The 26,113-nt window shown below is 48.5% G+C and overlaps 2 protein-coding genes across 2 annotated transcripts; one reads left to right on the forward strand and one right to left on the reverse strand.

Annotated features, from left to right (window-relative positions):
• The first annotated feature begins 175 nt into the window (after positions 1-175).
• On the forward strand, positions 176-3,741 carry LOC115319330 (DNA polymerase subunit gamma-1). Its single transcript, XM_029979263.3, has one exon. It carries the CDS (start codon positions 264-266, stop codon positions 3,585-3,587), a length of 3,324 nt encoding a protein of 1,107 aa, XP_029835123.2. The 5' UTR covers positions 176-263; the 3' UTR covers positions 3,588-3,741.
• Positions 3,742-10,611: 6,870 nt separating this feature from the next.
• Positions 10,612-11,969, reverse strand: LOC121834863. Its single transcript, XM_042288763.1, has one exon. The coding sequence runs from the start codon at positions 11,889-11,891 to the stop codon at positions 10,689-10,691; it is 1,203 nt and encodes a 400-aa protein (XP_042144697.1). The 5' UTR covers positions 11,892-11,969; the 3' UTR covers positions 10,612-10,688.
• Between the last annotated feature and the right edge of the window lie 14,144 nt (positions 11,970-26,113).

Here is a 26,113-nt window from a genome sequence, read left to right on the forward strand (position 1 = left end):
AATAAAGCTCGTTTATAAATAGTAATCAATAATAAACATGCTTTCTAATATAAGTTTTTTAAACAATTCCAAAGGCTACGGCTAAGAAAGCAAAGGGCACTGCAGTGGTAAAGTCGGGTGACTAAAAATTACGTCACTACTCCCGACTACCAGATGTGAGTCGTGCGAATGGTGCGAATCAACGAACACACCAAATGGAAACCGAAACGGCGGTACATGGCGCTTTGTTTTGATCCGGTGTTTAGCGGTTTACAACGTTTACGATGCTCCGTGAGCTTCAGTCTCAGCTCTGTCGTCGCTCTCGCAAGCTAGTTAATGTGCCTAACTGCCTTCGAAATGCCGTCTCTTCGTCGAAAGCAGCTGTCGCCGGTGGGAAACTGGACAACGGCGCCGCACGTTTCAATCCGATCGGGATTCAAATGCTTTCCGGCGATTTGCACCGACAGGTTTTCGGAGATGCTGTCGTGGAAGTGGATCCCCAAGCCGTGGAACGCGGCGTGAAGCACCTGAAAGCGCAGCAACTTTGGGGCCACGAGACGACCGCGCTACCCGACGTGAGCTTCGCACTACCCGAGCTTCTCGGCTCCGACCTTGAAGAGCATTTCACGAACCTCGGACATCGCTACGCGCGGCCTTACAGACAAGCCGCCGAAAGCTTGAGCGCGGTCAAGTTGCCGCCTCTTCCGCGGGAGTGGAACTGGGCCCCTGGTTGGACCAAGTACGGGAACGACGGAAGGACGGAGAGGGTCGACTGTCCCGACGACGAAGCGCTCGTGTTCGACGTCGAGGTCTGCGTTAAGGAAGGACACTTCCCGACTCTGGCGACCGCGGCTTCGAAGGACAGCTGGTACTCGTGGTGCAGCGCCCAGCTGACCAAAGAACAGTTCAAGTGGAAGGAAAGGGTGAACATCGGGGACCTGATTCCCCTGGAGGCGCGGACTGGACCAGAGTCGGTGCCGAGGGTGGTCGTTGGACACAACGTTGGCTTCGACAGGTCCTTCCTGCGGGAGCAATACTTCATTCAGGGCAGCCAGCTTCGCTTCCTGGACACGCTGTCGTTGCACGTGTGCGTTTCCGGCCTCACGGGTCTTCAGCGGGCTCTGTCCATGGCTAACAAGTCTGAGAAGGCAGCCAAGGGCCCTCCTCCAGAGATGTGGCAGGATCTCAGTTCTCTCAACAACCTCGGGGACGTCTACGCTCTGTACTCCGGGGGCAAGGTGCTCAAGAAAGAAGCGAGAGACACCTTCTTGAACGGAAGCCTTGGCGACATAGCCGCCGACTTTCAAGGACTGATGACATACTGTGCCAACGACGTCCTTGCCACGCACGAGGTCTTAAGCAAGCTTCTTCCACTCTACTTTGAACGGTTTCCACACCCGATTTCATTTGCCGGCATGTTGGAGATGTCCACGGCTTACCTTCCTGTGAACCAGAACTGGGAACGCTACTTGAGCGATGCGGAAGCCGTGTATCAGGACGTTCAGCAAGAGTTGAAGCAGACGTTGGCTGGCATTGCCAACTCGGCCTGCCGGTTGTTGCACGGCAACGCTTACAAGAGAGACCCATGGCTCTGGGACCTCGACTGGTCTGTGCAGAACATGAGGTGTAAGAAGTCTGCAGCCAACAAGTGTGCAGTCAAGGGGCATACTGTCGTCGAGACGCAAACTGATAAAGGAGACCTCGAACGAGGGCTTGAAGAAGAGGTCAAAGACATTCTCAAGACATCTGAGGCCTTGTACAAGACACAGCCATTTCTTTCTGGGTACCCAGCGTGGTACAGAGATTTCTGTGTTAAGCCACCGGATGACGAAGATTCAGATTGGGAACCGGGTCCAAGCGTTATTAGTACGCAAATGCGTTCAGTTCCAAAACTGCTTCGCCTGAAGTGGGATGGGTATCCACTTCATTTTGACATGAAGCAGGGCTGGGGATACCTGGTTCCCCGAGAGCAAAAAGATGGAACTGTTGTTGTACCTTCTCTCGCTGAAGACTCCGAGGCCAAGGGTGATGAAAAACCAAAGTTTCCCCTTCCTGAATTCTTGAAAGCATGTGGCTATGAGGATGTTAAGGATGACCTGGGGCCTAAAGACACAGGCTTGCAATGGCAACAGCTGGGCAACATTCCAGAAGAGGGCGAAGCAAAATTGTGGCGGAAGGTTTTGGGGAATCGCACCCGTCCTCCGCAAGTCAAGGAAAACTTGGATATGGATGTCGACATTGATGGCTGCTATTTCTTCAGGCTTCCACACAAGGATGGCCCTCACAAGCGTGTAGGCAATCCACTTGCCAAAGACTTCTTGACAAAAGTGACGGATGGCATTCTTCAGGCAGGTGACAACCCGCAAGCAAATCGTGTACTTTTGCTAAGCAAGATAATTTCCTACTGGAAGAATGCTCGAGACCGTATTGCATCTCAGATGGTCGTCTGGTTCACCAAGAGTGACCTTCCAGAAATAATTCATGACCGGGACAGCTCCGACTACGGCGTGATCTTACCTAGACTTATCCCCGCCGGAACTGTAACCCGGAGAGCAGTTGAACCAACGTGGTTGACAGCCAGCAATGCCTACAAAGACCGAGTGGGCAGCGAACTCAAGTCCATGGTTCAAGCTCCCAAAGGCTACCACATTGTCGGGGCGGATGTGGATTCTCAGGAACTCTGGATAGCATCTATTCTGGCCGACGCCCACTTTGCAGAAATGCATGGCTGCACTGCTATTGGCTGGATGACACTCCAGGGAAACAAAGCAGTGGGTACGGATATGCACAGTCGCACTGCCACGTCTGTCGGCATCAGCAGGGACCAGGCCAAGGTCATCAACTATGCCAGGATCTACGGCGCGGGGCAACCGTTTGCTCAGCGACTCCTGATGCAGTTCAACCACAGACTCGATGCCCAGGAGGCCTCCACGAAGGCAAAGAAGATGTATGCTCAGACCAAGGGAGTCAGGGTGGCTGTACCCGAAGTGGTTGAGGGCCAACAGGTTTTTGTCCGTGGCAAGCGCAAGGTCTGGGAGGGCGGGAGTGAGTCTCACATGTTCAACAAGTTGGAGGCCATCGCCGATTCTGAGGAGCCCAGGACACCAGTTCTGGGCTGCCGCATCAGCCGCGCTCTGGAACCGGCCGCTGTCGACACAAACTTTTTCAACAGCCGCATTAACTGGGTCGTGCAGAGCTCGGCGGTAGACTACCTTCACCTCATGCTGATCACCATGCGCTGGCTTATGGATGACTATGCAATTCAAGGCCGCTTTGCGGTTAGCATCCACGACGAGGTCCGATTTTTGGTCGCTTCTGAAGACCGTTACAGGGCAGCCCTCGCTTTGCAGGTGACGAACCTGCTAACTCGTGCCTTCTTTGCTTGGAAGCTCGGCATGAGGGACTTACCGCAGAGTGTGGCGTTCTTCAGCAGTGTGGAGGTGGACACCGTCTTGAGAAAAGAAGTGGACATGGATTGTGTGACACCTTCCAATCCACACGGACTCAAGAAAGGGTATGGAATTCCGGCAGGGGAGGCTTTGGACATATATGCTGTCTTGGAGAAGACGGAAGGGGGCCGACTAGGCCCACCAGAAAAGGCATCCTGAGTACTGTCCGTCCTTTTGGGGCATGTGTCAGTTGTCTGTGCTAGTCAAGAAGTGTTGATTTCCATTGTAATTTTGCAGGAACCAGTAGGCCATCTGAGCGACTTTCTTGGGTCGAAAACCCTGCCGTGCTTGTAAAACTATTTATCCTCCCTTGTCTGGATTTGTTTTATTTGCAAGCATTGTAGCAAGCGAGGCTGTAAAGATGCTGCTGGTATTGTGGGCTAATCAGGTCGACACACATTTACTGATAGAACTTCTCTAGGACTTATTGGGAAGCTGATGTAGCGAATGTTAAAAATAAAATTAATATACAAGGAACTCTTCCACAAAGAATATACTAAGCTGGCTCTCTTAGGTGTATACTGGGTTTGGCATTTTCGGTTTTTATTTCCTAAATTTTGACATACCGTTTTCAACTTTATGTAGAAAGAATTTTTTATTTTTTTTTACATATTCTTAGGATGATGTTGTCAGCAGCAGGAAGGACAGGTCACGATGGTAAAACAGATTGCACGTGGGGCCTGGGGCGAGATGTCCTGCGCGCCACTGCCCCGTCATCGTCTTAACCTTCCTAACAATATTAAAGTTCACCAGTTTTTTTTTATATGTGTGGTATTTATATTTAAACAGATCGCATATGTTTTTTTTAGCACTGCCCCCCCCCCCCCCCCCCCCCCCCCCCCCCCGCTCTAACCCGCGCGTCGCCTGCTCCGCCGAATGGGCTATACCTACCATCCGGCTGGCGTTCGAATTCGGTTTAAAATCGCGTCATATTGGAGATTTCAAGCGAAGATGCGCAGATTTTGATATGCAAGTTATGGTGTAATGCTATGCTCGATAAAAAAGACTAACTGGGTCGAACCGCGCTGTTACCTGCCTGCAAAAAAAAAACAAAAAGCTCAGAGTGGCCGGTCTCTCTAGTGAAAAGTAAATCCGGTTGCTGTAGCCTTTTTACTGTACAAGGATTGTACTGGTGTAGACCTTTAGCGACAGCGAGTGGAAGTCCGAAATAATAGTTAAAAACGTGCTCTCCTGACGCATTGGTTGAGGGTAATACTGCCGGCTGACTTCACTGCTCTTCAAGTAACGAAACCGATTCGCTAGTTGATCATTTACTGAAATAAAATAACAGAGTGCTATAGGCTGATTTTGGAGTAGCCGTAAATATTCTAAGAACGCGAGCCACTTCACAACGGCAGCCACGAGCGAGATTTCGGTGTTCGGTACAACCCGCCGATACATCCCAAAGATGGAGGACGGCAACCTCCCGGCTTTGTCGTCTGCTAGCGGGACCGGGCGCGTGCCTTCTTTCTCGTTTTACCCCTCCGAACCAGCTGAACATCCCGGATGTGTGGCGGGGGCGGTGCGGTTGAGCAAGATGGCGCCGCCCTGAAAGCGCTAAATGGAATGGTCTATACGCCGATCCCAGAAGATAGCCGACAACTCTGTAAGAAAGTGAGTCACTCTAAGCTGACAGTAAGGTGGAAGCTACGCGCTCGTCGGACCACTAATGCGTCTTTAGTCACGTGATCACTTTCTCGCACATACACACGCGTAGAGAGCGGCGGTCAGGTGATGAGAGGAAGGCGGGTGATTGGTCCGGCGGAGCGTAGATCCCACTGCAATCTTAGCTTAGGAATGAACGGAGTTTAGGTCACACGATGACGACCCTCCTCTCCCCCTCAGAGAATCCATTAGGTATGCCATACTGCTTAGCAATACAAACCTTTTTTTTTTCTTTTTTTTTTTTAGACTGAATTATGCCAAACTCATTTTGTAAACGTTTGAGGTTTATAACGGTTGAAACCGGAAACGCCGAACCATAGTTATATTGCTGGATGAAAGAAGTATCGGGATATAGTTTCAAGCAACAAGGCGTGGAGTTGAGCTACTTGGTTTAGCGTTGCTTAAGCTAGTAAAAAAGAGCGAAGAAATGAAGAACTAGAAGTAGGAGTAGGAGCGCACCAACGCTGCTGACTGGCGACTGAAACTTTTACTCCTGCACGAAACGACGAGCAAACGGGAAAGATAGAAACCAAACAAACCTGCCGCACCTTTTAAGCCCCAATATTATTTCTCATTCCTAAAATATGTAACGTAGCAAAAAAAAAAAAAAAAAAAAAAATACCGAGATTGTTAATGAGAGTGCCCGCGATGCCAGGGTAGGGCAGAAATACTCAACAATGTATTTGGAAATACAAATACTGGGGTACATTAAAATAGTAGCTAAAATACTGATACTAAAATATATCTGTGAAAGTGTATCGCGATACGTATAGGAAATACATTTTAAATAGAGGCAAAAAGTATTTGGAAATACAAATACAGGAATACATTTCATGGAGGACAGAAATATAAATACAGATACTGCAATACATTTTTCAAATTTGTTTGAGACGCCAAATGATATGAAGCTTGAAGTTGGAAGTGGAAGTTTTTGATCCTGAAATTACTATCCCGTAGGCTTGACACTTTGCCTTTGAAGGTAGTGATTTCAGACGACGAGGAGTCTTCAATGGGCTCAAAAAACAAAAACTAAAAACGTCCCATCAAGGACTGACCGCGGTCCCTTTCCTGACATCCTGTCTGTCTGACGAGGGATGCGAAAAGACTTCGACCTCTAAATAAATTCTATGTCATCCTAAACCCCATCTAAACGTCACCAGGCCCCTGTTTAATAAGGACGCCCCTGTCAACATTTGTCACATGACGTTACGGTGAAATGAACTGGTATTATTTATCTGTAGGTGGTGGCCTTGAACATGAAGCTTTACCACGCTGCTGTATGAAAGGACAATACGTACTTTCGTTGTAGGTTACCTCGTTAAAGATCGCGCAGGCGGTGTCATTTGGAATTTTCGAGAACAGTGGACCACCTGAAGCTTCCTGGAACACATGCCTTATCTTCTGTTACGGTTAAAAAAAAAACGGTACGGTGGCATCCCTGTTGTGAAGGTCCTTCCTGCCGATCCTCCGCCACCGACGCATGAATTGCAGTCCTCAAGTTTCGCCTAGCATTATCCAAACAGAGACCTCGTGGATTGCAACCTGATATTGCCGGCACAGGTGCGAGCTCTCCGAGAAACAGCGCCCTCGAGACGATTCGCAGGTATACGAAGTCTGGGTTGGCACAGCGAGGCCACGTCTGACCTCCTTCCTGGGTTTCGGATCACCAGAGCATCGGGTCACGTTCACGTCGGCTGATGACGTACCCTTGAGCCGTGCAAAATTACGGGCGCAGCCGCAGACGCATTCGAATATGTGTTGAACTTCACTGCGTGAGTCATCCTACTATTTCAAGTCTACCACCGCCCGGGTCTTGCTGCAACGGAGTGTGATTCAGCTTTGCCGGCCGGGTGTACTGCGTACGCTAAGGCAAGAGAGACAGTTAGCAGCGGGCATTGGATGTCAGCAAATAATAACTCAAGAAATTCCTACCTTAGGACCTGCGGCAGAGGATGCTCTGACTCCACTCCTGGCACGCCACCTGGTTCAAATCCCCGACTACGCAACACTTCTGGGAAGAGAGAAGAAAACACGTAGAAAAATAGTTTGAAGAATCGGAAGGAACCTTGGTCAGCATGGTAACAATGCCCCAGTATCACCTTGACCATTGGTGCCCTCAGAAGTAAAAAAGAAAAAAAAAGCGTTCGGAGTTGTATTTTCGGGGGGGGCGGGGGGGGGGTAGGGGGGGGGGGAGTATTTGTTAAGAAATGTAACGAAATACATTTCATCCTGATTGTATCGCGATACAAAGGAACATTCCAAATGTACTTCGTTACAGCAATATAGATACTGGTGAAGCAAATGTATCGCGATACAGAAATACAGTTACGAAATGTATTTCTGAAATACTATCCCGATACATTTGTATCGCGATACTGACCAACCCTGCCGCGATGTTGCCAGTGTCCAGTCCACGTAAGGACTCGACGGGACGGTCGCAGAAGGTGGGCTTGTCCTCGAGCCGAGGGTTGATGTGGGAAAGCCAACCTCGGCAGACGCCTTTTCCGGAGCCTCGAACGAACGCTTCTGAGCTCGGGACGCTGCCTTTTCAACGCGAAATCAGGCGGTCGGCGCACGTCGGCTGCCTTTGCGCGTTTATTTTTTAAGAAATGAACTCTGCAAGTAGATATTGCTGCAGCCCCCTTCAAATTTCATTATTATTATTTAATTTAACGCCAAAAGTGGACAGAAAAAAAGAAAAGAAAATTTCGTGGACACCTAGGCACTTTTTATGAGTTGTGAATGCGGAAGCTTGAATGTTGTTCTTCTGCTTCCTTAGTTCGTCTGCGTTGCATGGCGTGGACGGCCACATTTCGCCTCTGCCAAGGTTGCGGCCGGCGACCGAACGCTCGCTCTAGTGAAGCGGCCGCCAATGGCTATCTAGGAGCCTTTCTGCTCAGCCAATGAAAAAATAGACATTTCTTTCGCGTTTTTTTTTTTCTTGCGCTTACAGACGCCGTTGGCTCCGCTACTTGGGAATGCTTTCGCATTAAATGACATTTCTGCCTGACGGGTTCCGAAATTCAGTCAGCTCACTTCACTCGCTATCACATCCAAGTGTTGGACATTCCAAGTAAAGTACGTAATAGTGAAACTTAAGGCTGTGAGAAATGTTTTAACTTATATCGTCATGACAGGGAGGAAATGAACGGTGGCTGTGTGTTGATTGCAGTAACAGATAATATACGATCATTTCACATCAACATCGCCGCTGAAATGAGCTTAGAGATCCTCTCCAGTTAGTCAAAATAAACCCGGCACTGACCCAGAGATCATTTGTTGTTTACACGTCATCGAAGCGTAGAAAATGAAAATTTTTGTTTGAATGCTCCTTTACTACGTGAACCAATCATTTCATACTTCTACTAAACAAATGCACCATCATAATTATTATTCCTGTGTACCCGAAATTTGTTTAAAAGTAGATTTGGCGCTCAATTTAAGAGTGACCGCCTTCAGATTCTCTATGTGTACTTGATGTGCTTCATTTTTTATTCAATAAATGTTTATCTAACGGATACACATTTGAGACCCAGTCTAGAACGAGTGAGTGAGGATTTTCCAATGTCATTTTAATAAGTTGCGGGGACAAACAAGCGGGTGCGGTGAATGGGACAAGTATCTTTCTTTTATTTAATAATTTAATACATTGTTTAGATAGAAGTTCTTACTTAATAAGGAGTCTCTTAATGTTCTAGGTTTCGAATATCTTCTGATAAAAGGCACCTGTCATCTCCGTTCTTATCTTTCGTTGGTAGTCATTTACAGCTTGCATGCATTCCTCCTCTACTTTCACCTCCTTAGACATGACAAGCAACAAAAAAAAAAAAAATCACTATACAAAACAGGCAGGCAGAAATCCTGTGATCGACCGCACGAACGCGTATATAATTGATGTGTGATTTCAATTGTTGAAATCCATTGAGGGGACAGCGAGAGCTGTCACCAGGTACGGGGATCTCCAAAGCAATTTGGTGGTCCACGCAAAGCTATCAGACGCTAGTTGTTTCGAAGTGACCGACAACTAGAGGTTCTCATGGGCCAATATTCAGAAGCCCGACCTAGCCCGCGACGCCGATTTTCAGGGGCCTGCGCTGAGGCCTGGTCTATTTTGCACAATGGCAGCTCGCTTGCCCCTGTTACACATGTTGACTACGGTACTCTATACTCAATGTACTCCCCCTCCCATTGAAGCCCATCGAAGCCGCACAAAGCGGGGGCGGCTATGACTGGGTAAAGCAAAAAGATGGTCTTCTTGGTGCGTTCGTTACATGGCAGCCTCTGCATTCGCTGAGATTATGACGGATTCCTGTCAAGAAGCCCAGAGTTATTGCATGTAAATATGTTACTGACTTTCTTCTCTCCACCTCTATTTTCTTTCTTATCGCTCTCTTGTTTTCTTCCTCTCCGTATATCTCGCTCTTTCTTTATTCTCGCATTCTCTCGATTGCTCTTTCAGGCCCATCGAAGCACTAAAATTTGTTGTGCACCGATGCCATTCACTCGCTGCAACTCTTTACCGAGCGAAAGTGAAATACGACGCTTACCTGCTTCCCAAGAACGAGTCGAGATTTGGATTAAACGAACTTTGCATCAACACCGGTATGAGCAACTCCCAGCATTCGCGAACCGGTGATTCAGCAGACGCTATCGTCATCAGCAGACTCATCAGACCAATCCGTCATTGCCGACTTTTCCTATCTCTGAATCCACTCATCCGAATGACCTCGGGATCTACGCCGGTAAGTCGGTAAGTGGGACTATTTCGGGATCGTTATCCTTCCGTTGCCCGAACTTATACGCTGAATTCATCAGATTATTTTGTCACGGAGTAAGGCGAAGAGGAAATAAACATTAAACTTGAAAGATAGGTTTAATCGGCGAACATGTGCCAAACAAAATAAAGAACGAGCGTCGAGACAGCAGAAAAGCGGGCGGCGATTTGGCGGCGTAACAGCAAGCGAGAGCGAGACTGACTCGACAAGGTCCCGCGCAGCTCCTTATCTAGTGTGCGTCACCAACTGGAATATTCGGCCCATAAGGTTCGAGCGTCGCGCGTTCGGGGCGAAAATGAACAGACACTTTCGAGAACGTGAAAGCAGGACGAAATAACAGTTACATACCGAGTAAGTATAAACGCGAATCTTCTATAATACCGTGACCGGACGCTACTTGCTCAACCCTGCGCGCGGCAATATTGCAATTTTTAATTATTTAAAAGTAATGTTTTAAATGTTCTTCTCGTCCTTCCCTCTGGGTAATGAGGTCGATGATTTTATTATTTTAGTACAGCATGCCGAAGTTCGTCTAATCGAAAAATATAGCTCTAGAATCAATAAAAATAAACACTCACACCGGGCCCTCCGCAGATCAGTTATCATGTTCCTGTAGACAATCGAGTAACCGGAGTACCCTCACCTGTTCGGCAGGGCGAGTGATTATCAGACCTAGCCCAGCAAGAGATTACAGTGTGGAATGACGAACAGGTGTTTTGGAAATCTCAGTGGACATGGACATGCGTTCATAAATTTATTTTCCTTAAATAATCTTAAAATAATAAAAGAAACTAACACACATACAAAACGCAGCTCCGGACTAAATCGCACTAGCTTCAATGCTGAACATAATTACAAAGGCATCTTCGGAGACAAAGTCCCTCTGAAAAGTGGCTCTGTCAATGGAACTAATGTCAAGCCACGGCGACGTAACACCATTGGGAGTGTCCAAGAGCGGGGTCGACGTCTTGAACACTTCATCCAGGTCATATCTCACCTCGCTAGAATCGGCCGGACGCTCAATGTTCACGACCTGGAAGAGGCAGGCCCTGGTGTACTGCCAAGTTCTACAGTCGCCGCAGTCTTGAGTCGCGTGGGCGGTCTTCCAAATCGTGGCCGCTACCTTCAGCTCCACCCTGGTGATGCCGTCGATGTAGCCCTTCAACTGGACTTGGTACCCTGGGGCTACTTCGAAGATCTCGCTGCGGAAATACTGGATGCCGACTCGGATCTCCGAGAACCGCGTCACCTTCCACTCGAACTTGGAAAGGGGCAAATCTTCGTGCTCCGGTCGCTCGCAGCATATTCGTTTTGCTTCCACATTTGCGGAGGATTCTCTCTGTAAGCGAGTGCGCGGCGACTCGTGCGAAGCTTGCAGCTGAGTCTTGAGCGAGTCCACGCTTCTGGTTAGCTGCAGGAAATGGCTGTCTTGAGTTGACCTGATGTCCGTGCAGCGAGACGCCAGGTCCGCCAAGCACGCCAAGAGACTATCCAGTGACAGTGGCTCGGCTGGAACGACGTCCTCGTGCGCATCGGGAAGGGGTAACTCGTTCGCCTTGGACGCCCTGGTTGTTCTCCCGTGATCAGACTTGACGTGTGCAGCCAGCCCCCGCCACAAAATGGCGCTGCCGCACAGCCGACACGTGACTTCGTAGTGGTGGCAACTGCCGAAGTGATGAATCATCTCGGTCACCGTCCCGATGAAGTCGCAGCCGTGCCTTTGGTTCCAACAGGAAACACTACGCTCGAGGACCGTGGTGTCTTCGCTGGGTTCCAGCGGCCTCCTAGGACGAAACGATTTTGAGTCCAGAGGACAGCGAAGTGTCAGCGGAGTTTTCTGCACGACATCGTTGAAGCAGCTCTGGCAGAAACGATGACAGCAGTTGAGGACGTACCACTGCGACGAAACTTGGTCACAAAGAGCACAGACCGGTAGAGTCGTTGCGTCGTCTTGAAACACGAACTGTCTCCCGTTGACGTCATTCGAGAAGCCGGACAGTACGAAGGCTCTGCGCGATTCCATGCCGACCGAACGCTTACCAGCTGGTTCTATCGAGTGCTCGAATCCGTAGGAAGCTGCGCTATATATGACGCGCTCTGGGGCTTTGAAGTATGCGCAGTGCGTCTGGGATTTAAGCCGTCAAGTGATAAGCCGAACTTGTATCTAGATTGCTCGGAAGTCAGAAAGATATGCACCTAGTGCTGAATCACTGCGAAGCTTCGCCAGTACCACACCACGTTTGACCTGACGTCATGTCGTGTAGGTGAGAACAACTGCATCAGACCCACCTAGAAAAGGTCAGCAAATACAGTGTGCCGCGAACTTGGTCTCCTATCGCATATTTTTTCAGTCGCGATCTTTAAGGATCCTTGGCCACTGTGAATATTTTAGTCATAACGTTCCTCTTTTTTTTTTTCTATCGGAGTTTCTATGCACGTCTTCCTAGGACTTAATCGTTTTCAAAAAGTCTTTTCAGCGCGCAACTGAAAGCTCACTATCCATAGCAATTCATTTTTAGGCAGTGTATGGGAGTACCCTAGCTATGGCATATGTTTTTGCGGGTTTCCATTGTGCATGTTTTAAAACCATTCTTAGGTTCTTTTTCCTGCTTCTCATGTTCATTAAACGGCAGTGGTTAGTCAGCGCTCTATCCTGTCTCCTTCGTCCATCCTTCCTTCACGTACTTGTGCTGTTAATTCCACATAGTAATCAACCAACTAGCCCGCCAGATGATCGTGATGCAGTATCGCAAACGCCAAGAGAAGCGTTGATTTGACAACATCGACAAACTTAACGCTGACAGAGCAGTCCTTGCCCAATCAGGGGTCTGTGCACTAGGTCATCGTTGCTGGCGCTTGACAGAGCGCAGTAGTGCTATGCAAGTTCGTCTGCTTCTTTTACGGGAGTTGTGGTGACGTCAGAACTCCGAGCTTTGATTGGCTCTGATTGAAGGATAGTGGGTAGACCTCAAAGCAAGCTGCCTTGAGGTCTACCTACTATCCTTCAATCAGAGCTAATCAGAGATCAGCGTTAAGACGTCACCATGACCCCTGCAAAAGAAGCAGACGAACTTGTTCTCCGCATTGAAAACAATCACTCCCGAGGTAATGCTGGGCTGCACCGCTTGAACTGGTCTCTTGCTACGCCTGCAATATCAGCTCCATTGCCAAAAATTTGCCAAAAAAGTTGGAGACTGGAACCTAGACTTTGCCTCGAATCGTAGTCTGAACCAGAGATTCATTAAAAAAGATCAAAAACAGGAAGCTGCGCCAAAAATCAGGGAGCTATTCCAGCGGATATTTTTTCGCGATTGTGCACTGCGCGAAGCAGTTCACGTAAGCACAACATCGGCGATATTTTTTTCTTCCCATTTTACACCGAAGGAATATTGGCGAGCATTAATTTTCACCTCTAAGGTTACCACCTCGAATCAGCACTTTTAACTACACTAGTTGTTTCGATGACAGCCTTCGAATTCTAAAAGAGAGAGAAAGAAAGCAGGAGAAACCGGCGATTGCTTGTTCGCGCTAACAGTGTCGCGGTCTGTGCATCATCCTTAATCTACGGATGCAAACTTCTGCCTGGAAAAGAAAATTCGTAAACACTTACGCCTCCCGTAGGGTGAAACATGGCGACAGCTGAAGTTTGACGTCGGAGCCGCTAAGGTGTCATTTTGGGAGAAGATGAAGTGAATGAAAGGTGAAGGTGCGAGCGCGTACCCTAGAGTTCGCATAGGCGTTTTGTACAGGGGCGAATTTAGAAGGGGGTCCGGATGTCCTGATCCCCCTCTTGATTTCTCCATGTGTAAAAATTTAGGGCGTGGAAAAGGGGGAGAGGGGGGGGTGTTCCTAAACATATGGCACGCTGACCAACACTTGACTCCCCCCCCCCCCCCCCTCCCTCCAGAAATTCCTGCATCCGACCCTGGTTTTGTATTACACCGAGTAACACACCGCTCGAAAACTCCATAGCGTTTTGGAACTTATGAATGTGTATTAAGTAGAGAGCATTTCGAGAACCTGCGAAACAATTTTATTAGACAGAAACTGGGATTACCTAGCGGTAATTGAAGAACACTTCGAAAATCGGGCGCCCAAGTTTGAAATCCAAGAAACGACGAAACTGTGTGTGTATGCATGAACAGTTCGCTGTCGTTGGTGTGGCTGCCTGAACGTCTTACGCAATGTAATTGGACGAAAACTAACACCGCCTTGTGGTCGCTGAAGAACACCTAAAAATCACTCACTCAAATTTTGAGCGTTGTAGCTGCACTTAATTTGACGCCCGTGGTTTCGCCGACTTAACACCCACCTGTAGCTTTATTGGCCTTATCGCCCGAGAATCTCTCTGGCATAATTAGCGAAAACGCTTTGTTTTTGTTGTTTCCAGTATCGGCAGTCTCATGTTTCTGTTGCTACGCGCCGTCATGGAGTCACCCGACAACGACGTCTGAATGTCGCGTGACGTCATGACATCACTTGACTAACGGTGTCACCTGACGTCATTAAGTCGCGTGACGTCACACGTGCAACGTGACTTGACATGACAATGCGACGTCATGGTGTCTGCTAATGACAGGTAACAGATGATGTGGTGCGCAGCGTGACGTCAGGGTCGCGTCGAGCGTCGTGACGTCAATGTGGAATCTTTTGGCGGAGTGCCGAAACTGGCCCCCGTCGATATGGAGCGCGGTCGACGGCGCGAAACCCGCGAAGTGTCCCATTAACAGCTACCACTGTAGAATGCATTCGGTACGTTTAGAGCTAAGCTGGTATGTGCTAGGATCTGAAAAAAAAAAAGCGTCCATGGATGTTTACAAAAAAACTCCGGTTTAAACGGCGCTGCTTTGTTCCAATTGGTCGTGGCAAGTATACATACAAAGAGGGGGCAACCCGCGTGAGTCAGCCTTCCTTGGCATTATTAGATAGTGAGGTCCGACTTATTCCAGCTAAAAGTGTGCTGTGACGAGGCTGAAGGCAGAACGCGCCGATCTCACCTTCTTTCCTTTCGCTTCTGCGATGCTGACAAAGAGACTTGGGCTCAATCGGAAACCAACTGTCCTCGAGGTGTGCCTCGAAAACGACAATTAAACAACGAAGTCGGGGACGTGTCTTCATTGCAATCATATGTAAACGGTATAGATGTCGTCTAGTTGTCGTAAAGATAACAGCTTCGCTGGTCCTCCATCTTCACGTGAAGTGAATCGGCTCTTAAATTTTCCCCTCATCTACTTGTCTATTTCACTACTCGAAAGCGTGAGGTCACCGAGGCCTATATATCCGCGGCCGCCGGATCAAAGGTGAGCTCAGAGCTTATTGAGCCAATACAAGGCATTCACCTTTTACCTCCCCCCCGAAAGTCATCACAAGTGGATCCAGGCAATGTCCGGCAAGCTCAGGTCACCAGCATCGCCTCCAGTAGTCCCCGCAACGAATGCGACGCACGCGTCGTCGCCAAGACAGACGCGCCTGCCGTTTGCGGATGCTCTCGTCAAAATTCAGCGTGTTTGTCACTCGGGGCGGGTCAGGAATCCACGAAAGGTTGCGGCATACGTAGGCCTTGTCTTCTAGGAGGTATTGATTCAGTGACCGTGATCCATCAAACAGCTGAAGAGTGCGTTAAATAAACAGGGGTCGCGAACACAAGGGCGAGGGGGAGAAGGAGGTTTATTCTGTTTTCGTCGAAGGGCAGTCTGTGTTTTACGCGCGAATGACTACGCCAATATTTACCATTAATAATAGCGAACGTAACAGGCATAAACTCTAAAAATTAAGAAAGAAGATGAAAAAAAGAAAAAAAGCTAGAAAAGTCTTCGTTTCGCCGTTCTCTTAACACCTCAGAACTGATATGCAACCAACAAAGAAACGTGCCCGCATGATGTTGTGCTTCACGAGGCAGATGATAATTTTCCTCAAAAACCTTTGATTCCGAAATAATAATAATATTAATTGAATTTATTTCCATCACAATTTGATGGTGGCGATCGAGAAAAAAAGCTGCATATGCAGCTTGTCTCACAGCGGCGGATATGTGCAGCAGGAAATAAAGATGCACGGAAGACAAAAGTCACCATAACAAATTCAGCCGAGAAAAAACACGAAGACCGTAAATGAAACTAATAACCATAACCATCCATACAGAATACGGCTCCAGCGGCACGACGCTGCCGCCGCGGAACCGTCATGCCAACATTCCGTCTGCTACAGGTACTCCTTGCTCCTGCCCATGACGTCCCCGTTAACCAATCAGCGTTGAGAACCTCAGTCCCCCTCTCCCACCCGTCAACCAATCAGTGTCGAGCCTCGCGGCCACGCTTTTATCCGGGCTTCACGAAATGCCGAACACCTAGGAGAAAAACGTTTCACGTTAAAATTCCAGACCTCTTACCACACGTATGCGCGGGACGAGGTGTTCACTGGATACACCGCAGTCTTCATATATGCTTAGCAAAAGGAAGGAGCGGACTAAGGAGGAGAACATAAGCAGCGTCGGTGTTGAGTATGACCATGATTGACGTGCCAAACAAAAGGGGGAGGAGAGAAGGCGACGTTTGGTTACGTAGAGAAGCCATCGAAGACGAGGACATTTATCGCATTTTGGCACAGCTTTCAGCGAAGCATCGCTGAAGCACCCCTCCATTTGTTTTTCTCTTTCTCTTCGCCTCAACGTCAATTATTTTATTACTTTTTTTTTTCAGCGCTGACAAAGCTGTTGTAGCTTTTACAGCGCCGTACTCAGGAAGGTGGGTCAGGAGTACGGCGGGGGAAGAGAGAAAGGTGAGAAAAGAGAGAGCCTCGCCAGGGAACAAGTGTGGCGAATTTCGCTCGTATTTCTGACAAACGCCATCAGATGGAGCAGCGTGTAAGGGGCCGATGAGAGCCCATCGAGAAACCGTCCTTATTCGCGCACATGTGTTTACATGGCTGCACGGCGCGTGACCGCGCGTGTGCGCGGGGCCCCAACCCGACAGCGCACCCCTGCCAGAAGATGCGCGAAGTGTGAGCAAACTTTTGTCGCCTTGGCTGACCTTGTTCAGACACTTCTGCCACCCTGGTGAGGGACTTCGCTTTGCCCTTTCAAGCTTTATCAACGCTGCCGAAAATGTGTATTGTTCGCCCTTTCGGCTTTTTAACTCTTTCGACACACGCACACGCTAAAGGCACGTTCACGCACTTGCATTTGACTCCCAGCGACAGAGACAAGACCAGCTATTAAGGCTCTTGTGACGGCTTACAATCTCCTGCGCAGCAATGTAGCCGGTCAGTCACAAGAGGCTTAAAAGCCGACTTTTAGCCAATCCGGCCGGAAGCAGTCGCGAGTGTGTGAACCTGCCATTAGTGTAGTGCTGTAATTAGCTCGAAGACGTTTTTACCTGAAGGAAACAATGTAGAGATATTTACACGAGGAGCAGTGAGGAAGAAGCTAAAGGAAAACAAAACTAAAAGGAACAAGTAAAAAAAAAAAAAAAAGAAATCGAATCCACGCCTTTCGAAGAAGCGCCAACAATGGATCGATATAATTATTATTTTTTTCGTAATTTCCTTCATCCGCCTTCCTCTGTATTTAGGAGATTTATTTATCTTGTTGGTGCGTTTTTATCGCCTTTGTTCTACGAGAGAAAGAGAGTCTAATTATGCGTTTAGTTGCTTAATTAAGAAAATGGCCAGCACACATGCTTGTCTCGCTTCATTCAAAATTCGACACGGTAAACTGTATACGAGAGCCAAAGAGGAGACATAAAAATGGGGTTACGTCAAAAGAGCGATTATGTGCACACGTAAACGACCATTGAGAGCTCTAACGCAGTGAATCAAATCCGTTATTTGTAAAAAAAGAAAACAAAAAAAAAGAGAAAAAAATTGAGCTTGCAAGACGCATTTGGATCAAAAATTAAGTTGAGTGTTCATCGTTAAAGTTCAAAATGTCCAACCGTATCTAAGACAGCGCGAAGATACGGTCACCGTGACTTCGAATAAGATGACAGCGCAAATGATGACGATTGAGTGTGCAGACCTGTTCGATACGATACCCACGAGACAGTAGTAATGTACAGGCTGAGTCAAAGGTATCGATGACTGTTTGAAGCGATGGGATAAATCGGTTTCTGAACGTATCGAGGTAAGATTTTTCCCAGAGGCGACAGAAGGACGTACAGTAAAGGTATACAACTTTCAAAGAACAGAGTTACCTGAGCAAAAAGTTAGAAATGTGAAACATGAAATAGCTACGTACAGCGGCCCTGTGCCAGCCAAATGTGTCTGATTGGTGCAACGGCCCATAGACGTCGGCAGTGGTCTCGGCGTCGACAAGTGGGGTTCGGCCGTGAAGGCACCGCGAGTACCGTATCTTTCAGCGTCAGCTTCGGTGATGACACCGCTGTCGTCAGTGGCTTGTTTTGGAGGTTTTCCTCCTCGTTGAGGCGCGCCTCACCCAGCATAGAATTGTGTGTGTGTGTGTGTGTGTGGGGGGGGGGGGGGGGGGGGGGAGGGGGTCGCCGCCGAAATTCCGCCCGATAATGTCAAAGGATATCTTTCGTCTTCTGGTACTCTCCGTAACAGAGAACAACCTTCACCACTCGTCAACTGGGTGCTAAGCGCACAATGAAGATGACTTACACCCCAACACAGAACGGACGAAAGTTGCAGAAAAGAAAAGAGATGCGGTAACAACTAGAGAGTGCAAAACAGTCATGTAACCAAAGATAACTGGCAAAAACAAAACGAGACAACATTTTTGTTATGAAGTTCTTGTTTTATCTTAATTTATTTTATGTTTTATTGGTAGCTTAAATAAAATCATGCATGGATAATTCGTACAAAATAAAAATGAAAGCCGTTTACAATTCCCTGTAACGCCGAATTAGAGCGCAGCTCTTGAGGAGGAGGAGGGAAGGGTACTGAGGGGAGAGTATGCCCCTCCTCCCTCCTCATCGCCTCCTCATCCTGCCTGCTACTCCGCCACGGGGGCCACGTGGCCCCCGTGACGTCACGGAAATCACGTGACCTCGGGGGGGGGGGGAAACGTGACTTCACGGTTACGCCGACGGCGACGCCGCTCCCGGAAACGGGCGCCTAAGAGCAGCGCTCTAAAAGAGCGCATAGCTTCTGGATTGGAAGCGTCATCTGCTCTTGTGATGGTCGAGGACCGTCATACAAGGAAGCAACACGCCTCAAACAGTGTCTGAACACTGTCCTTTGAATATGTATTAGCAATTTGACAGCGGGAGCAAACAACCGGAACATCTCGTCGTCCAATACCCCCGAAACCCTCCTGAAAAAAAAAAAAGGGGGGGGGGGGGCACCGGCAGTTGCAGGCGATAACATGGCACGTAGGCGTTTGGAAGAAAAGCGCCCCCCCCCCCCCAACCCCCCCTCCAGACGCCTATGTGCCATGTTATCGTCTGCAACCGCGGCACGGCTCAAGCACACCGCCTGCGATCCTACGTGCCGCCGTTAGCTGTTGCGCTACTCAGACGCATTTCTTCAGAAGACGGCCGCCGTAGGTTGGGATTTCACGGTTATTGTTTCAAACTTTTTACTAAGGTAAGTTGTTCATTGAAATCTTTATACCCTTAAAAAGCCACTGAAAAGAACATTTTTTTAACAATCTGGTTGGGACACGCCTGCCAAGAAATTAGTTTTACGCGAAAAAAAAAAATTTCAGGGCAATATTGACGGCGCAAGGTTTGTTTTAAATCCTGCGCGCTGAGTTCACGACGACACGGAATGGTCATACAGTCTTTCCACCTCAACGAGATGGTCATACACTCTCTCCACCTCAACGGGATGGCGAATCCGATCCACCTCGCCTCCACGCGCCCCCCGAAATGCTGAGTGAGAAAACAAGTGGAAAGGATATGACTACCTACTTAATCGGATCTCGCGCCATCAATATCGCTCTAAAAAAAATTTATTTTTTCGCGTAAAATTAATTTTTTGACACGCGTGTCCCAACCATAGTGTTAAAAAAAAAAAAGAAGAAAAGAAATCATTTTTAGGGGTTTTTTTAATGCACATTTTCGGCCATTTCTCTCAAATATTTTTAAGCTCAATACGTTCACAAACCGATTTATGTGGTCTTCTCCCTTTGACTCACCCTGTATATCTGGCGTTTATGCCTATATGGTTTTTAAGAAAACAAGGACCATGAATCGTAAGAAAAAAAGAAGAAAGGTTTGAAAGATTACCGTTTTAGACAAAAAGCGAGCTGAGACATTTTGTTTACCATGGACATGATTAAAAAAGAAAGAAAAAAGAATTAGTCTATGCTTTACGAACCTACGCAGCTTTGACACGGCGAATTTGATTGGACTCCGAGAACTTGTTTTCTACCCAGGGGAGTGAAGGGAAGAACAAGGACAGTAACGAGGCGCTAGTAACTCCCGGACAGAAAACTCTAAACGCGAATAAATCGCGTAAAATAGAAAAGGAAAAGAAAAATAACTGAGGAATTGGAATAAGAAAGAAAGAGAAGAACATGAATAAAAGAAATTGGGAAAGAAAGACAAAAAAAAAAAAAAAAAACTAAAACAAAGAGTCGAGGCACGTATACAAAGGTCGAGGGAATAAAACGCGAGTCAAAACCAAAATGGCGCCGGCAAAAGGATAAGATAGGGGATGTTTCAGAGGAAAGGAAATGATTGTCCGGAGAAAGAAACAAACTGCCAAAGCGGCGGTGTCTGCAAAGCAGGAAGGTGGAGGCAGAGATGAGGAAGAGGGAGTAGATGAAGGATGGCGGAGTTTGCGAACGCGTTATTATGATCTCCAGTTACGTCGTAATCACTGCAAAGTGGCGCCGTGCCGCTGTCCCTCGCTGCTGCTGCGGGGGAGGGCGGGAAAGAGACGACCGTCGCGGCGGTGTCGGGTTGCCAGGACAGTTTTCCCCTTCGTCTTTCTTTGGCGGGCACCCTCGCTGCGGGGCGTATATCTACGTAGTTATATGCATACTATATTTTCTTTTTTTCTGCTTCGCTTCTTCGGCGAGGAGCCTTCGCGTCCTTTATTGTCTCTCTTTGCGCTCTCTGACAAGGAATGCATAAAGAACCACGAGCCTAGCTGCATTGGGTTGGACTAGAATTGGTTGGCTTGAAACTTGTGTCGGGAATTATTTGGACTCGTCCGATTTTTCTTGGAATTATTGTGTGCAAGCACGAATACCGGAAATGTTTTTCCTAGATACTATGATAAACCCTGAGTGAGTGACTGGTTGGTTGAATTATTATAACGCAATTAAAACTGAATTTTTGTTGCTCACGTAATTATGCAAAAGCACTGTTTCGGGCAGCCAAACGGAACTACTTTTAAGACCTGTTCTATATTTTAAGATATGACGTTACAAAGATGTGGTTTTGATTTAGTCAACCTACTTCGTCTTATTAAGCCCACAAATTCGGTAGTTGAGGAGTTGGAAAACGTATTTTGTAAAATTACATAATCAATTGCCATTAGGATTGATTTTTTTTGTTTTGTTTTGTTCAGTCTTGACGCGTTCTGCCGGATGCTGTTACTTTTCCCATGGACCCTAGAAATTCAAACGGGGCATCAGTTTTCCCTTTTGAATTGTCAGAGAAAACGATTCGAAAAATCTTGTTTACTTGTAAAAAGAAAAAAAAAAGAAATTAGAATTGCCCAGAGTTGATAGTATAATTTCTCTGTTGAAATTTTGATTTAAAGAATGGTTTCATGTTTTATTTTTTTTTGCACCGTACGGGGTGTAAAGCGCCGTTTACACTCTTAACGGTGTAAAAAAAAAGTGTTCAAAAGAATTCCACCTATGCCTTCACTCTTTCAGCATCGTTCTCTCGCGCAATACATACTTAAATCGTAAAATAGGCTGCTGTTGCATTGAACACGCCATATTTTTGAAGGATCTAAAACGTGCGGGGATGTAGAGAAAGTTCCCCATCTTTATACAGTCTTAGGGGAGGTCGTTTTAGCGACTATACATCGAATGATTATTGCCTTTACCAAAGCTTTTGACTCGTGGATGCGTTAGTTAGTCTTGGGAATGGTTTTGCTTTATGTGAGATATTGAGGAAAACAAAACAAGATACTCCCAATATAACTGCGGAGGCGTTCACTTGTGAATAATGTTGAAAGGGGTGGTGCAACAATTTTTGTGCTTTGCGTGAATACCGCTTAGAACGAATCCCTGACGTTTATGACCAATAAAACACGCGTTTGTTTTTCTCCCCACGCAATAAACGTCGCAAAAAAAAAAAAATAGAAAAAAAGAGCAGCGTTCATTTTCCTTTTCTTCCCCCCCCCCCCCCCCCCCCCCCCCCTTCTCCCAACTCGTCGCCAGAACAAGCGGCCACCTGAACTGGAGCCGATTATATATGCCGCCAATGTTGATCAGAGCTACGCGCTGGGGTTGGCAAAGCACAGGACACGCGCTGAGTTCCAGACATCGCTATGGTTCGGATATTGTCGTCATTGCCGCGATTGGGCACGAGCAGCTATACCGAATGTTGTGGTTGTTGTTGTTGAAAACATCTTTTGTTGCACAAATTCAGGAGAAAGGGGAAGGGGTTATGGGTAAAAAAGGATAGAGCAGAAGGAGGCTAATCCGGTGGGCCGCCTTGGCCCGCCGGACTAGCAGCTGTTGCTTGACCGGGACCTCGCTGCGAACGCCGCATACCATGCACTCCTCTTCGCTTGCTTCACCAAGTGAAGTTTCTCCACTCTCCTCACAGGCCCACACTGTGTCTGCTTTTTGCCACCCGTACCACGGGCAGCCAGTTGTGTAGCTTGCCTGGGGTGAGAAAGGTCTGCAGCCGTCGAAGGGTGTGTTCCCCTTCCTTGCTTAGTGACTTGTGGCGTGCTGGAAATCTACTAGGCGCAAGTCGGATGTCCAGTAGCCATTTGGAGTACGACCTCCACGCCTGAGGCAGGATTAGAGTCCCGGCTTGAAAGATAATCTCGGGCTGCGGCGTGAGTCGCCTCATTTTCTGCATGCTCCACCTGGCCTGGAGACAAGACGATGTGAACCGCCTGTGTGTGTGTTGGGGTGGGGGGGGGGGGGGTGGGTGGGGGGGGGGGGGGGCTTCTCAATAGCTTGGCCACCACCTCCCCCACGGAACTCGCGAAGAAGGTGCGGACGGCGCCCTGAGAGTCCGGTATTGATCTTGGGTTGCGGGAGATAGCCAGTGCGATGGCCACCTCCTTGGCTTCCGTAGCACAAGACACTCTGAAGGATGTTTCCGTGGCGATCTTGCTCCTGTCCGAGCTAGCCACGGCTGCCGCGGCCGCACCACCAACAGGTCCTGCGGCGTAGATTTAGAGGGTGCACGGTCGGCAGGTCTGAGCGAGGACCGCGCACCTTGCGCGCACGGGACGCCTTTCCGCGTCCCGTGACGGGTGCATGTACCTCGGAATTCAACTTGCTCGAACACTGGCTCGGATATGGTCTCCCAGCTGGATCTGTTCTCGTCAAGAGGCGGCGTCCGGGTTCACCAACCCCAGCTTCTCGAGCAGCCAGCGACCGCTGTCCGTACCTCAGAGTCTTCTGACTTGCGCTCCAATCTGGACGCTGGCCAGCTCCTCAAAGGTGTTGTGTACTGCCAGCTCAAGTAGCCTTTTAGTGGCTGCATATTCCGGCAGTGCCAGGGCATTCTTGCATGCCCTCCGAAGCAGAATGTCGAGTTTCTCTACCTCCGTGGACCGTCTTGGTGAGATTTAAGTGTGAGGGTCCCTACATCACCCTCGACACCACAAACGCGTGCACGAGCTGCTTGGCCTCCCTTTCTTTAAGTCCTTGTGGTTTGTCGTGAATTCTCCGCAGCATGCCGATGATCAGTGCGTCGCCTTCATGAGCGTGTCAAGTGTTCTCTTGTTGCTCCCTCCCTGTGGTATAAGCTGCCCCAGGATTCGCACCTCCTTCTGTCCATTTTGACACTGATGTGAGTTACGAGTCCTTCCCGTAGGTTCCGCATAACCAGCAACTCTGACTTCTCTGGCGAGCACTGAAGCCATCGGCTCCGCGCGTACTCTGCCGTAATATCGGCGGCTGCCTGCAGCCTCTCTTCTACTTGACGCTTGCTCCCGGACCTGCGCCAGATCGTAATATCATCGGTATATAACGCGTGCTCAACCCTCGGGATCCTCTCCAGATTCTCCGGCAGATTTATCATTGCCGGGTTGAAAAGTAGGGTGAAAGCACCGCCCCTAGTAGCGCACGTGCCTCGAGGCCCCAGTATTCCGATCCATATTTCGGCAAACCTCACTCATGAGGGCCCTCACTCACCCTCATGTTCCCAGGTGAGGTGAAGGTGAGTGAGTTTCTGAACCAGGAAAATTCATGAGTGTGAGGGTGAGTGAGGGCCGTGAGAGCTGTGAGGGCTTGAGGACCGTGAGTGCGTGAGGGTATGAGTGGGTGAAGGGCGTGAGAGCCATGAGGTGCCTGAGGGGCGTGAAAACTGTGAGGTTCAGTGAGGGTGAGTGAAGGGCTGGAGGTAAGTGTGACTGTGAGGATGAGGGTGAGTGAGGGGCTGAAGGTGAGAGTAGCTGTGAGGGTGAGTGAGTGTGGCTTTGAGGGTGAGGGTGAGTGAGGGCGACCTAAAATGCCGACCTTTGGCCCGATCTATATAGATATAGTCCCCCAGTGAGAGAATCACTTGACGCTTCGAAAAAAAACAACTTCGTATGCAATTATACGTTCACTCCCCTGCAGTTAATTTGACTGAGCCCTTCTAGTATACTTCTATGCGCTACAGTATCAAATGCCTCTTTGAGGTCAAGCGCTAAAATGGACCTACTTTGCGCTCACGCCATGTTCTCGAGTAAGTCCTTATACAGCCACAACACATCTTGCGTCGACATGTGTGGACGGAATCCTAAATGTGTATGAGCCACTAACGAATTGTCCTCAATATGCTTGGTTAGTCTCGCATTGATTAACCGTTCAGAGAACCTCAGACGCCTTTCTCAGGAGAGATGTCAGAGATATTGGTTTGATGTTCCCCATACTTAAGTCTTTTTTGGGGTTTAGGAATAAATCGTACCTCAACTTTTTTTTCCTGGTCTCTCGGGTGGTAACCGTCCTCCAATATTCCTCATTGAAATGGTGCACCAGCTCCCGCAACGATCCTTCATTCAGATTGTATAACTGCCTCGCTGTGATCTTGTCCGGCCCCGGCGCCGAAGTCTTCTTCATGACCGTCAGGGCCGCCTCGAGTTCCCCCAGCGTTGTGGGCCTATCGAGCACCTTGTTCGTTCTCCCTGATAGTCTGGTTGGTCAACCGGGGAAATGAGGGAGGTGGGGGGATCTTACAACAGGTATTTCCCGGTCAGGCGCTCCGTGATTCCGTATGCTTGTCGAGCTATTGATTACCACGAGCCCAAATCGAGTACTTACGCAATGCTCGGGTTCAATCTATCAGCCGCATTCAAATATCGTCACTGGGGGACTATGCCGACACTCCGACTCCCACGCTTCGTCATCAAGTTTTGCGAAGGGCAGGCTGAAAGAAAATATTCTCTTTTATCCTTGAAATTACGCCGCAACAAAGAGGTTTGTTGGTCAATGGCGTTGCGTGCGTGTATACTTGGGTCTCACTAGCGCCACTAAACTCGTGTAAAGTAAACCCCCCCCCCCCCCCCCCCCCCCTTTCATTGTCGAGTATATTGGAGACTCCAGCGAAATCGACGCCCCGTAGCGGCAACCCCGAGAAGCTCAGGAGTGGAGGTCGTTTCGGCTCTGCCGTCTGCTATCGATGCTTTGTTCTCGTAGGCAGCGTAGAAACAAACATAGTTCCCAGTAACTATTTTTATGCTTCCGCCATGTCATTCCTACGCACTGACTAGAAGAAGGTTTCTACCGTCGAAAAATCGTTTTGCTTTCATATGTAACACCGAGTTTGCGCTGCGGTGCACGCAAGGAATGTATGGTGGTCGGCGTGCTGAGCGACGAAAACGACCTTCTTTCGTCCGCCATTCTGCCTGACCAGCGCGCCCTCGATAATTTGCTGGGGTCGCGAATAGGGCGAGCAAAGATACCAAAATGTGTCTATGTCGCTTTGGAACCCAAGTAGGGACACTTCAATCAATGGACATAATAGATTGCCGAGACAGCCGAGCGCGCGCGGCATCACTGGGGGAAAACAAAAGCAGGGCGAGCATTTGGCGGGTAAAGACCTTAGTGCGCAATGTACTTGCGCGCCACCAAGGCGGTGGTGGAGCCTTCGACAAGGTCGTTATACCTGTCTCAAATACGTGCGTTTGGCGCCTGTATTTATTGTTTATGTG

This window comes from Ixodes scapularis, unplaced genomic scaffold, assembly GCF_016920785.2.
Source record: "Ixodes scapularis isolate PalLabHiFi unplaced genomic scaffold, ASM1692078v2 PGA_scaffold10__122_contigs__length_95168666, whole genome shotgun sequence".
Lineage (NCBI taxonomy): Eukaryota > Metazoa > Arthropoda > Arachnida > Ixodida > Ixodidae > Ixodes > Ixodes scapularis.

Coding starts and splice junctions, on each gene's coding strand:
- LOC115319330 (XM_029979263.3), top strand. CDS start 264: ATGCTCCGTGAGCTTCAGTCTCAGCTCTGTCGTCGCTCTCGCAAGCTA.
- LOC121834863 (XM_042288763.1), bottom strand. CDS start 11,891: ATGGAATCGCGCAGAGCCTTCGTACTGTCCGGCTTCTCGAATGACGTC.